General features: G+C 48.1%; 1 protein-coding gene across 8 annotated transcripts in view; it reads left to right on the top strand.

Moving 5' to 3' along the window:
- Positions 1–14,003, top strand: part of LOC123443615 (tetratricopeptide repeat protein 5-like) — a 57,329-nt gene that overhangs the window by 32,053 nt on the left and 11,273 nt on the right. For 7 of the 8 annotated variants that reach the window (XM_045120084.1, XM_045120082.1, XM_045120087.1 and 4 more), the window contains exons 9-10: positions 9,140–9,197; positions 9,289–9,403. In XM_045120084.1, coding sequence (XP_044976019.1) covers positions 9,140–9,197; positions 9,289–9,403 — 173 coding nt within the window. Of the gene's footprint in view, positions 1–9,139; positions 9,198–9,288; positions 9,434–14,003 lie in introns of all 8 variants that reach the window. The other variant, XR_006630748.1, reaches the window with a different exon arrangement.

Below are 14,003 nucleotides of genomic sequence, written 5' to 3'. Positions count from 1 at the left end.
TCACTATATCAGAGAATGTGTTGAGCTGGGACGAGTGGATGTAGTCCATGTCAGAACCGGAGATCAAGTTGCAGATGCTCTCACCAAGTCCCTGGGAAGGAGCCGTTACACTGAGCTGCGGCACAAGCTAGGGATCGTTCAGTGTGTAGCAGATTAGGGGGTGATTTGTTGGATAATCTGCACACATTCATGCACACAAGTTCTCAGTTTTCAGTCTCTGAATAACACTGACCGTCAGCGTGTGTTTGTGCACGTATGGGTTCAGGTTTTAGTCAGTTTCAGTTAGACTTCAGTTAGTTAGTTAGCTAGTCTTCAGCCCGCCGTAGGAATCGCCATGGGATGGCATGGATCACGCATTCCTCACCACGGGCAGTAGGGATCATGCACGTCCGAGCGTCGTGGGATGGCACGGCCTGTAAGCTCGGAGAGCACGGCCATTTCTTGCTTGTTTTCAGGAGCTCGTTATGGGTTCAGTCAAATAAAGACAACACCGAAAAGCTGCGGCGTTTTAAGAGGAGCGCAAAACACTATCGTCTCCATCCTCTCGATCTCTCTCTACTCCTCTCTCTCATGTCGTGCTTGCAAGCCTCTGCAAAAACAGAGCTGTGGAGATGCCGACAAACCAAGTTGCGTCCCCGACGTTGTTCAATCTGGGCGGCACCTAAGGACCTGATTCTGTTTTCTAATTTCTTTTTGGGTTCCTTTTAGTAAACTTCAGGGTCTGTTATGTAATCTGCCTTTCCTGAGGGGTCCTTTAGTAAAAAGTGCTTTCAAGCTTATCTAATCAAATCTAGGGTCTTTGAGACCCTCTGCCGTTAAAAAAAGTGTTAGTTAACTATGGATGAGCAATCTATAGGGCTAGCCGTTTTCCTTTTATAACTCCTTAGGATATAACTTACTAGTAAGATGCCTGTGCTATGCTACGGAACAACATGGAAGTAGAGGTAAAAGTAGTTTATCCTCGTTCGGTTATTGAAAAAAATCCAATCAAGATATTTCGAAGTTACACAAGAAAAAAAGAATTTATTTGTTTTCTTATTGTATGTACTAATCCTGAATATTTGTACTAATGCTACTATACATAGTGTTATTCTACTTTGCAAGGTAGTCAAAAGACTAATGATATGTTTGCCTCTTGCATAACGGATCATCATTTTATGTTTGTCAGATATTCCTAATGCTAAAGTTCAGAAGTACATTTGAGATCTCCACATTTTACTATATCCAATTTAAAATGTTATGCCAGATTAATACCATTCTTTAAAATCCCACGCTTATAGATTTTGAGTAGACTTGAAATAGATATAAGCCAAGCTGCAACCTAACAAAAGGATATCTAGATTTAGTTAAAAGTACTTAAGGATGGGAAGCATGAGGGAATAAGCGTTGTTTTGTAAACATATCAGAGATTCAATGTTCAACATGACATTTCACATTATTTGCCACCCCTAAGCTACACAAAAGGTTGACAAAAATGCAACAAGAGAAAAGAAGAGACATAGAGCACGTTAATGCAAGGCATTGGATGATAAGAAAATATTGTTAGTCCATACACGAAAGATTTCATCGAGAGTGCATGATATCTTTTTAACATAACGGCATGAAGGGTGAAGGAATTTAAGTTTTCACGGGTGCAAATAGTACTTGTTTTGGGTTGAGGGGAGGCATTTGCATCTATCGAACATCCAATGGGTCGAGCATAGTTATGTCCAAGGACTTCCTAGTGGTTCTCATGACCTCCGTCGTGAAGGCCATGACCTTTGATATTACTTGCTCCAACACAATCCAAATGGATAAGAGGAGAGCCTAGGGGAAATTATATTAGGCGCTTAAGGTGTCAAATAGACATATGTTGGTACATCACGCACACCTTGTTAGGTCCTCAATGGGTTGGCCCATATGTTTCTCCCACATAAGTTGAACCTTCTAGAAGGTTCCATCCAATTTGCTGGGTCGGGTTTCTGTGTTGTTTTACTTATCTTTTTCCCCCCTTTTTCTTATCATTTTGTTTTTTGATTTATTTTAAAAAATCATCAACTTTTGAAGAAAAAAAATCCGTCATGCTTTTTTGAAGTCATGAACTTTAAAAATTTGCACACATTATTTTTCAAATTCTGAATACATTTTCTCAATTTGCAAACATTTATTATTAATTTTTCGATAATTTCTCACTTTTTTAGAACGATGAGCATTTTTAGATCGGTGAGCATTTTATGAATTCATGAAAGCTTTTACAAAATCTTAAATATTATTAAATTTCATGAATGCTTTTTATAAATATTTTTATAACTGGCAAACTTTTTTGAATTCATGTAATATTGTGTAAGACATGTTAAATTTTCCTATTCAAGAATTTATAATTTTTGCGAAAGAAACAACTTATTTTTCTTGGAACTGCAGGAAAAAAACAGCGGACAAGTTTTTTAGGGGGGAGGGATGAGGAGTTTTGCTACATCTACGAACCAATTTTACGGAAAGGTTGTTACGAACATGAGTTGGCAACGGTTAATTGGGGAGGAATGGGGTCCACCCTGAGATCCATGGGGCAGATTAGTGGAATTGGCTGGGGAGAGAGTCCATAAGCAAATTCCATAGATGGCATCCGTAAGTGTAGAATTATTGAGGGGGGAGTGAGCGAACAGGGGCAAAGCAAGCAGCTGTGCGAGATTGGGTCGGCGTAGACGACGGCTTGCCAGTCCGGGAATTAGCAAGTGGACGCTCTAATGCAGTGGATGCCCAGCCCATGTGAGTAACAGAGGGAATTAATAAGAGCAGTTTAATCACGTTGCCTAAATTAGCCTAATTACCTACGAAAGCCTGACATATTAGGAGCGTACGCTTGCACATCCATCCATGGCTGGCGCCGCTGGACGCTGCCACCCTGCCAAGCTGTCGTTGTCTTCTCTTGGCCATGTGCCCCCGCTGCACACCCCGGCCCCACCGCGCTATACGCCGGCTACCCCGCTGGACCTCACGAACCTGCCACGCCATCGTCGTTGAGTGCACGCACGCCGCACAGTTGCCAAGCTCCACGCTGCACGGGCTCGTGGTGTCCGCCCCGGCGACCGGAGCCGCCGTAGAGCTTCTCCTCCTCCACGACCTCGAGTCCTCGACGACGTCCACGAACACTCCTCTCACTATGCTCAGGTGCTCCATGACCACGTTCCCGACAGCAACCTACGAATATATTTGACCAGTGCCACCAGGCCGGTGAGCCAGACGAGCGACCCGGGCTAGAGGGCTGGTTGTTGGGAGCCTCATGTTGGGGCTTGCCGGAGCTTTTGGCTGGCTCGGTCCGGCAGCCGGAGCTTTTACCTGTGCAGTTGTTGTCAGGGAGCAGCCGTTGATGTTGCCCACGAGCGGATGATGGTGACAGTTCGGTGTTGCAACCACCCAGCGACGAGACGATGATATGGCAGGTTTAAAATTTGAAAATCAGGAGACCACAACAGGCCGTAGTATGACGATTGGTGAAGAGCAGCGGTTGACCAAGGAGGAGGATTGTTAGGGCATGATTGCCCTATGAAATGTCCCCTGTTCGCTTTTTATTTTAATATGTGATAGGTCCCACTGATAGGAGGAGCGGAGAATGGGTGGGGAGTGAACTCACCACCAACTCAAATCTTTATAAATGGGAAAGATTTGTGGGCCTGTTGTTCTGATCCCCAGATTAATCAGGTTTGGGATGAAAACCAACCCAGCTCTGAAAGTGAATGCCTTTGATGGGTTTGAAACTTTGAATAGAGAGTGGTTTATATGGGTCGATGGTTTTCGATAAGCAGACAATAGAAAGCCAGATAGAGAAGGAGGGAGGGAGGGCGACTGTTGTTTGCACTCATCAACTGTTGAGCTAATTGAACTAGTTTTGTGGTTGTTGTTGACGGAGCAACAACAATCAATGGTGTGGTCAGCACCTGTTCCTTAGCAACACATGTTTGCACTCACTGTGGCGAATGCGACAATGGAACAATATCTTACAATGGCAACTGCGGCAATGGTAAAGCCACTAGTCTAAGGAATCATCCCATTGTTAGGAATAGCAACTTAGTATTATGAGCATGCAAAAGCCATCATATATACATGTACAGGGGAGGCCAAAGGCCAGAATGTAAAAGGCCAAAGGCCACCATAAATATAACTCTACCCCCTCTCAAACTCATGGAGGATCCACAACACCGAGTTTGGAGAGATAAAATCCATGTTGTGCTCTAGTCTAGGCCTTCGTGAAAAAGTCCGCCAACTATAACTCAGAAGGCACATACCGAAGAGCAATAACATGGTCCTGCACACCAGCGCGCACAAAGAAAACATCAACACCAATATGCTTGGTAAGCTCATGCTTCATTGGGTCCCGTGCGATACTGATAGCACGTGTATTGTTTGACGAGTGTAGCAGGTGTAGTAACAGTAACACCAAAATCCTCGAGTAACCAGCGTAACCATGTCACCTCTGTCGTGAGAAGAGCCATAGCTCGCAACCCAGCCTCTGCACTCGAACGAGAAACTGCAGTCTGTTTCTTCGTCTTTCAGGCAATGAGAGAACCACCAAGAAAGACACAATAAGCAGAAAGTGAGTGATGATCCGAAGGATCACTAGCCCAGGCAGCGTCTGAATAGGCATGGAGCTATAATGAGCTGGAACGAGGAAAAGAAGAGACGGTGAGAGATCGTGCCATGAAGATATCATAGGACATGAAGGTGACTATAGTGAACGAAGTGGGAGAAGAAACAAATTGACTTAGGATATGGACAGGATAGGAGATGTCCGGACGAGTGACAGCGAGATAGACAAGACTCGCAACAAGATGACGATAACGAGTCGCTCACCATTAGAAGCATGAAGGTGAACATTAAGCTCCATAGGAGTCTCGACAGTGCGCTTATCACTAAGAGCCGCACGAGTAAGAAGATCCTGGATATACTTTTCTTGAGAAATAAAAAAACCATCAGAGGTGGAGGAAAGCTCAATCCCAAGAAAGTAATGAAGAGGACCAAGATCAATCATAGAAAACTGCTCACTGAGATGGGCCTTGACAAAAGCAATGTACTCAAGATCATCGCCGGTTATGATCATGTCATCAACATATAGAAGAAGAGTGCGACCACGAGCATGAAGGTGGACAAACAATGTTGGATCATGAGCATTGGACGAAAAACCAGCTGCAGTGACCACCAAGGCAAAACACTCAAACCAAGCGCGGGGGGCTTGCTTAAGGCCATAGAGAGAGTGACGAAGACGGCAAACCATGCCATCAGGAAACTGAATACCCAGGTGGTGGCTGCATATAAACTTCCTCACGCAACTCACCATTAAAAGAGGCATTCTTAACATCAAGCTGAGACACGGACCGGTGGCGAACAGAGGCCACGGCGAGAAGTGTGCGAACAGTGGTCATATGGGCCACAGGGGCAAAAGTCTCATCGTAATCACGACATGCTCCTGTTGACAACCACGAGCCACAAGACGAGCTTTATAATGCTCAAGAGAACCATCAGAGCGTGTCGTAATCTTATAGACCCACTTACAAGTCATGAGACGAACACGGGGAGGAAGAGAAACCAGATCCCACGTGCCGGTGCGCTCAAGGGCAGCAATCTCTTCTGTCATGGCAAACTCTATTCATGATGAACATCTCGATAAGAAGTTGGCTCAACAACGGTCGAAAGACCATAGCGAGAAGGAGAGTATTGATCAGGGGGCAGACAAGGTCGAGAACGAAGACCATAAGTCGGCTGGGAGGAGGAAGACGATACGTCAGAAGTAGAGGGCACATCAATAGAGTCATCCACAACATGTTGAAGACTAGTATAATGGAAAGGAAAGGATGGGAGAGGTGGAATCCCTGGAGGTGGAGACGGGGAATGTATCGGTGATGAAGGTGGAGAAGAGGGAGGTATTGGTTGTTACAGTATATGTGGATTGCATTAGCCCTTTCCATCAGTTCGGACTTTTGGTTGCGTTGGCTAGTGCGTGAAGCTTAACATGATATCAGAGCCTAAGGTCTTGAGTTCAAGTCCTGGCTTTCACAATTTATTAAAAATTGTTGGTAGCCCCCCTTTGTGTCCACGTAGAGGCCTCTTGAGTCATACGTGAGTTTCGCGCGCCGTCGCTCTCTTCCGGTTGCACGTGTTGACTTGTCTTCCCCGTCACACGTGAGAGGGGGTGTTACAGTATATGTGGATTGCATTAGCCCTTTCCATCAGTTCGGACTTTTGGTTACGTTGGCTAGTGCGTGAAGCTTAACATTGGTGATGAAGGTGGAGAGTCATGCGATGAGGGAGGAGAAGAAACCATAGGAGAGGACGATGTCGGATCTGAAACAACGGGACGAGGAGTAGGAATACTAGGCACAGAGGGAGGTGTATCCGGAAACGTAAGAAATGAGATATCCTCCATGGAAAAGGCCGAGGAGGATGGGCGCGGGTAGAATGGACGAGACTCATCAAAGCTGACATCCTGAGAAATACGCATCCGCCGTCTGACAAAATCCCAACACCGGTAGCCCTTATGCTCATAATTGTATCCGAGAAAGACAGTCAACAGCATGAGCGGTCAATTTGGTGCGTTTACAAGGGGCAAGCAAAACATAGCAAACACAACCAAAGCGAAGCGTCGAATAATCAGGAGAATGGCCAGAAAGACGCTCAAGAGGAATACCACCTTGTAGAGCAACAAATGGCTGGATGTTGATGAGTTCGGTGGAGGTGGTAACAGCCTCAGCCTAGAAGTGAGGCGGAAGAGAGACGCCGATCATCATTGCACGCGTCTTCTCAAGAAGGTGACGATGCTTTGCCCTCGGCCACATCATTCTGAGCTTGAGCACCAGGACAAAAGAACCGAGCAAGAGTACCTTGCTCAGCAAGGAATCCTCGCAGCGCATGGAAGATATATTCATCAGTTGAATCTGCGCTAAAAACACGAATAGGGGTGGAAAATTGGGTATGAACCATGGCAGCAATTTTTTGTATATAGATAAAACCTCAGTACGAGAAGACATGAAATAGATCCAAGTGTACCGAGAAAAATCGTCTATAAAGATAATATATTAGCGATTACTCCCTTTCGAAGCAAAGGGAGCCGGACCCCAAACATCAGAGTGAACGAGATCAAAAGAGCACTCGGACATTGACTCACTGTGAGGATAGGGTAGCTGAATCTGCTTGCCAAGCCTACAACCTGGACAATCCAATGACGCGTTACTGGAGATAGACCCCAGAACACCGCGATGAACCAAAGATGAGAGACCTACATAAATGGCCAAGACGATGACGCCACTGCTAAAAAGAGTTGGTAGATGCAGCAACAGGGGTTGCGAGACTGGCGGCAGTGGCAGCGGAGGGAAGACGATGCCAGTCAAGCTCCTAGAGACCATCAAAGCGTCGAGGGCCAACACCAAGCAGAGCACCCGTGCGACGATCCTGAACAGAACACGAGTCAAAGTCGAGAATGACCCTATAACTAGAGTCAACGATCTGAGCACCAGATATGAGCTGCATGGTAAGTCGAGGAACATGAGCTACATAGGGAACATGAAATGAAGAAGTGCTAAGAGTGCCTCGACTAGCTACAGAAAGGGGAGTGTCATCGGCCGTAAGAAACGAATAGGAGACTTGACTGGTCGAGCGGAGGACAAAATAGAAGAATCATAAGTCATATGAAAAGACACTCCAGTATCAAGAATCTATGGAGATGTACCTGAATGGGTAGAAGGTGGTTTCTCAATGCCAGAAGAGTCGGTCACAGAACTTGCAGATACTGTCGATGAAGAATCCCAAGCATCAAGCAGGCATCGTAGCTGTGCAATCTCACGCTCAGCCAACTGACACGTCAGAAAAGGTTGAGGTAGAAACACTTGTCGGCGATGAGCAGTTGCCATCACCCTTGGACGCCGTGTGGTGAGTCAACATAGAACCAGTCGACGTGGAGCGGCTACAACCGTGGGTAGAAGCCACGACAGAAGTCGACATATAGCGGTCACCATAGCGTGCAGTACTCGTAAAGGGAGTCGACGTAGAGCGGCCAACAGCACCGGTGGAAGTCGCAAAATATGTCGAGGTAGAGAGACAACCACCACCTCCAAACGGGCGAGCACCAAGCACCGAGGGAAGGCGAGGGAAGGCGCATGTGCGAGACCGGATCAATGTATGGAATACCGTCGAAAAACACCGCGCGTCGAGGAAGAGGCATACCTGATAGAACCATTGTGCCCTTTTTTTACTCTTTTTTTGGAATATAACATAACTCAAACCAGGGAGCCAAATGAAGCAGGCCTACTGCCAAAGCAGCCCGGCTGCCCACCAGCAGCCCAAAAGAAACGAGATTCACAGGCCGCGTAGGAGAACACACAGCCAGGCAGCAAGCAGTTGGATCGATTCACAAAATCACAGCCCCACACAGCGTACGCACGCATAGCGACCGGCGGCCGATCTTGGGCGGAAACAAGTGGTCGGCGGCCGGCAGTGGGAACCGGCGACCGGTGGATGCGGATGCAGACAGCCGCGGAAACCGGTGACCGGCGGACAGAGTAGATAGTAGAAGACGGCGTATAGCAGAGTAGTAGCAGTAATCGGCCGGAGATAGGAGCTGCGACAGCCGACGCGAGAAATTGGATCGGAAGAGCACGAGTTGCGCGTGCGAGAAAAACAAATCCTAGGGCTCTAATACCATGTTAGGAATAGCAACTTAGTATTATGAGGAGGCACAAGCCATCATATATACATGTACAGGGGAGGCCAAAGGCCAGAATGTGAAAGGCCAAAGGCCACCATAAATATAACTCTTAACACCCATGAGGTTGTGGTGGAGAAGATCGGTAGCTGCCGCTGTCGTGGCGGTGAATGGCCGTGGGGCCACTGATTAGGGGGCTGATCACCTGGATAGAGATGTGTTCAGTGGTTCTGACATGACCTTGACCTTGGCCCTAGAAAACTGCGTAGGAAGTTTAGTCTGGGTTTGGTTCGTGTTTTGAGCCCAAACCATTAACAGCCCTAAGAGGCACAAATGCTTTCCATGATTCAAATTTTATTTGCCCAACTATTTCCAATGCTGATGCAATGACTTAAAGCACACTATTATTGTGGTTTTCAGAACTATTTTTTGTCTGTTGGTAAAAGTTTCTACGCATGACTTCTTTTGCAGGGACAACTACAACCCAAGAGATCAGCATCATTGGTGTCATCTATGAATGAAGTCAATTGTAATACTCGTTGGCACTGCAAACATTGAAGTTGTATACCATATTAAAATTGTTCTACTGTTGTTTAATTTCTCCCTCTGTGCCATTGTAGTCAAGTCATCCCACAAGAAAGCAACCATAAGCATCTTATCAGGAGGTTTGAACAAGACAGTTGCTGTTGTGTGTAAAGTGGTTCTTTGGATAAGACATGACGAAGATGCTCCACTGTAAGTTGGCTCGGTCCTTAAATTCAATAGGTTTGTTATGCTTGCTCCATTATAACTTGTTTTTTGTTATCATCATACCACTTTGTTTCAGAACATTTGGAATTATCTAAAAAAATAAAACATGAATTGTTAGTATGTATGCTTGAACAGTCTGCTGTGCTAGCAGCTTGAGTACAAAAATTACTCTATGATGCATCATCTAGTTTGTATGGATTTTGAGCTCTTTGTACTAGTGTGGGTAGAAATGATGATGCACTGATTTGGTCGTTAGGTCTCCCCAAGAAGATGGTTTCCAAATATGCTGATCCTCGACCTCATAAGTGAGATTAACTACATCTAAGAACTTCTGCTTAATGGTATAGATGAGGAGCGGGATTTGCACTAGCATAAATGAATACTGTCGATGCACTGCGTCTCACTGTGCTGCATCATGCTATTTGGTCGCCACAATAATCCACATGGTCACAAGTCCATCACCACTGTAGGAGGCAGTTATGCTCTTTCTTGGCAAAATGTGTAACCCTAAACTTCACTTCATGTAGAAGAGCAGTGCAGATTCAAAACTGACAGGAATTTGCAGCTATATACAATGCAGTACATAGTGCTCTGTTCTGAGCTCTGCACATATCACCAAGTCCACACCCATTCCACCACCACTTGTGGAACCTCACTGGAGCCTTCCCACACACCCTAACCACTGGACCTTGCCACCTAGGTTTTCTATTTTCTGTGACAACCTGCCCATGCGAGGGTTGAGTCTTGAATGGTATGATAAGTTCGAGGGTGTGAAGTAACCGGTTTTGGAGTTCACGGTAGAGTCTTAAACAAAGTGGTAAGCTGAGGGTTGAAAAGTCGATTTCTTTCTATTTCGAATAAATGCTACAAGAGTGTGCTGCTTTCACTCATGTTTGTGTCCCCTCTGGCCTTGTTTTTTGGGTTGCAGCTTCTCGACAAGCAGCCGAAGCAGGTAAGGCCAACTGCAGCGCACGACCCCATCTGGACGTCGTTTTTGTGCGTTTGGGGAGGATTTCGCCGGACGTCCGGGGGGCGGACGGTCGTTGGACGCATCTGCGCCCAACGCGCACAAGATCATCTGACCCCAAACGGGCGTTCCCCACCCCGAGCTCCTCCGCCTGGAACGTGTTCGACGCCGGGTCCTGGCCCAGCTCCAGCCGCCCGCTCGCTGCTGCTGCCTGGGCGCCCCATGCCGCGCCTGCCTGCTTGTCGTTGACTGACGCGCTTGCCCCGCGTAGCTGCTCGCTTGCCCTGTGCCACGACAACCGCCCACTCGCTGTTGCTGCCTAGGCACCCTGTGCCGCGCCAGCCCACCACGCGCTGCTGCTGTCTGCCATGCCTAGCGGTGCGCTTGCCCGGCGTGCCGCCGCTGCTAGTGTCTGCCTCGTGCGGTGCTGCTGGCGGCCACCCTGCACGTGCTCGTTGCTGCTCATGCGTGCTCCGCATCGTGCCGACCGCTCGCTTGCTGCTGTATGCGCGCCCCGCGCCATGCATGCCCCGTTCTGCCATGCATCACGCCGACCCACGCATCCCGCCCCACGCCATGCATGCCCTGTTCTGCCCTGCGTCACGTCGGCCCACGCATCCCGCCCCGCGTGCGGTGCTGCTGGTGGCCGCCCCGCGCCGCACGTGCTGGCCCCGCTACTCGCCCCGCACGCAGCTGCTGCTAGCGTGTCCCGCGCCTGCCCGCCCTGCAGCCCATGTGCCCCGCGCCGCGCCTGCCCGCTTGTGCCCGACGCCCGCTCACGCTGTCCCGCGCCGCTGGTGCTCGTGCCCGCCCTGCGCCGTGTTGCTGCTCGCGCCGCCCACCCTGGGCGCGTTGCGTGTGTTAGGAATATGCAACTTGTATTCCCATGAGGCCATAGGCCGATTTATATACATGTACAAGTGTGAAACATATGCCGGAAACCCCTTATACAACGGGATAAATACAAAGAGGTACATGACTTATATTATAACTGTAACACCCCCCCTCAAACTCATGGTGGATGAACAACACTGAGTTTGGGGAGATAAAAGCCATGTTGTGCTCTAGTCTGGGCCTTCGTCAGGAAATCCGCCAACTATAACTCGGAAGGCACATACTGAAGAGCAATAACCTGATCCTGCACACTAGCGCGCACATAGAAAGCATCAACACCAATATGCTTGGTGAGCTCATGCTTCACAGGATCACGCGCAATGCTAATAGCACCTGTACTGTCAGATAAGAGAAGAGTCGGTGTAGTGACAGAAACACCAAAATCCTAAAGTAACCACCGCAACCAAGTCACCTCTGCCGTCAAAAGAGCCATCGCTCGCAACTCAGTCTCTGCACTCGAACGGGAAACTGCAATCTGTTTCTTCGTCTTCCAGGCAATGAGAGAACCACCAAGAAAAACACAGTAAACAGAAAGTGAACGGCGATCTGAAGGATCACTAGCCCACGTAGCATCCGAATAGGCCTGAAGCTGTAAAGAACTGGAGCAAAGAAAGAATAGACGGTGAGAGATCGTGCCCCGAAGATATCGGATAACACGAAGGAGATGACTATAGTGAACTGATGTGGGAGCGGAGACGAACTGACTTAGAATATGAACCGTATAAGAGTTATCCGGACGAGTGACAGCTAGATAGACAAGACTGCCAACAAGATGACGATAACGCGTCGGGTCAGGCAGGGGATCACCATCAGTAGCACGGAGGTGAACATTGTGCTCCATAGGAGTCTCAACAATGCGCTCATCAGTAAGAGCAGCACGAGCAAGAAGACCCTGGATGTACTTTTCCTGGGATATAAAAAAGCCATCAGAGGTAGAAGAGACTTCAATCCCAAGAAAGTAGCGAAGAGGTCCAAGATCAGACATAAGAAACTGCTCACTAAGACGGGCCTTTACAAAGGCAGTATACTCGGGGTCATCCCAAGTGATGATCATGTCATCAACATAGAGAAGAAGAAGAGTCCGACCACGAGGAGAAAGGTGAATAAACAATGCTGGATCATGAGCACTTGCTGAAAAACCAGCGGCAGTCACCACAGAGGCAAAACGCTCAAACCAGGCGTGAGGGGCTTGCTTAAGGCCATAGAGAGAGCGACGAAGACGACATACCATGCCATCAGGAACAGAATACCCAGGTGGTGGCTGCATGTACACCTCCTCATGCAGCTCACCATTAAGAAAGGCATTCTTAACATCAAGCTGAGATATAGATCAGTGGCGTGCAGAGGCCACGACAAGAAGTGTACGAACAGTGGTCATATGGGCCACAGGAGCAAAAGTCTCATCATAATCACGGCCATGCTCCTGCTGAAAACCACGAGCCACAAGACGAGCTTTGTGACGCTCAAGAGAACCATCAGAGCGAGTCTTAACCTTGTAGACCCACTTACAAGTGATGGGACGAACTCCGGTAGGAAGGGAAACAAGATCCCACGTACCAGTGCGTTCAAGAGCAGCAATCTCCTCTGCCATCGCAAACTGCCATTCAGGATGAACAACAGTCTGATGATAGGAAGTCGGCTCAAGAACAGCAGCACCAACGGTGGGAAATCCAAGGCGATAAACAGGCGGACGAGGGCGAGAACGCAAGTCGTAGGTAGGCTGAGATGAGGATGACGACACATCCGGAGAGGCATCCACATGACGTGAACGACGAGTGTAACACTGAGGAAAAGATGGAACAATGCAAGGGGGGATCACCAAGGTAGAATCGGGGGGTGAAGACGTAGAAGTCACCGGAGATGAAGGTGCAGAATCCGGTGACATGCCAGGAGAGGAAACCGTGGGAGATGGTGGTAGCAAATCGACAAGAGGTGGAGAAGCAGGGGGAGCGGAACGAATAGGCAAAGGCTCGATGGGGGTGAGAGGTGTATCAGAAAAAGTGAGGAAAGAGATATCCTCCATTGAAAAGGTCGAGGTAGATGGGCGTGGGTAGAAGGGACGAGACTCGTCAAAAGTCACATCCCGAGAGATACGCATCCGACGATCGATAGGATCCCAACAATGATAGCCCTTATGCTCATCACTGTAGCCTAAGAAGACACTCAACAGACTGAGCGGTCAGTTTGGTGCGTTCGTGAGGGCAAGAAGAACATAGCAAACACAACCAAACAGGCGAAGCATCGAATAATCGGGAGAACGATCAAAAAGACGCTCAAAAGGAACACCACCCTGTAGAGCAGCAAAAGGTTGTAGATTGATGAGATAGGTGGAGATGGCCTCAGCCCAGAAATGAGGCGGGAGAGAGGCAGCAATCATCATCGCACGAGCCGTCTCAAGAAGGCGACGATGCTTGCGCTCAGCCACACCATTCTGAGCATGAGCACCAGGACAAGAGAACTGGGCAAGTGTACCCTGCTCCGCGAGAAATCCACGCAACATCTTGGAGATATACTCTCCAGCAGAGTCAGCACGGAACACACGAATAGGCGTAGAGAACTGAGTGTGAACCATGGCAGCAAAACGCTTATAGATAGATAATACCTCACTACGAGAAGACATAAAATAGATCCACGTGTATCGAGAGAAATCATCCATAAAGATAATATAGTAGCGATGGCCTCCCTTCGAGGAAAAGGGAGCTGGACCCCAAACATCCGAGTGAA

This window comes from Hordeum vulgare, chromosome 3H (genome assembly GCF_904849725.1).
Source record: "Hordeum vulgare subsp. vulgare chromosome 3H, MorexV3_pseudomolecules_assembly, whole genome shotgun sequence".
Classification (NCBI taxonomy): Eukaryota; Viridiplantae; Streptophyta; class Magnoliopsida; order Poales; family Poaceae; genus Hordeum; species Hordeum vulgare.
Note: the sequence above shows the minus strand (reverse complement) of the source record. Positions and strands in the feature narration are given on the sequence as shown.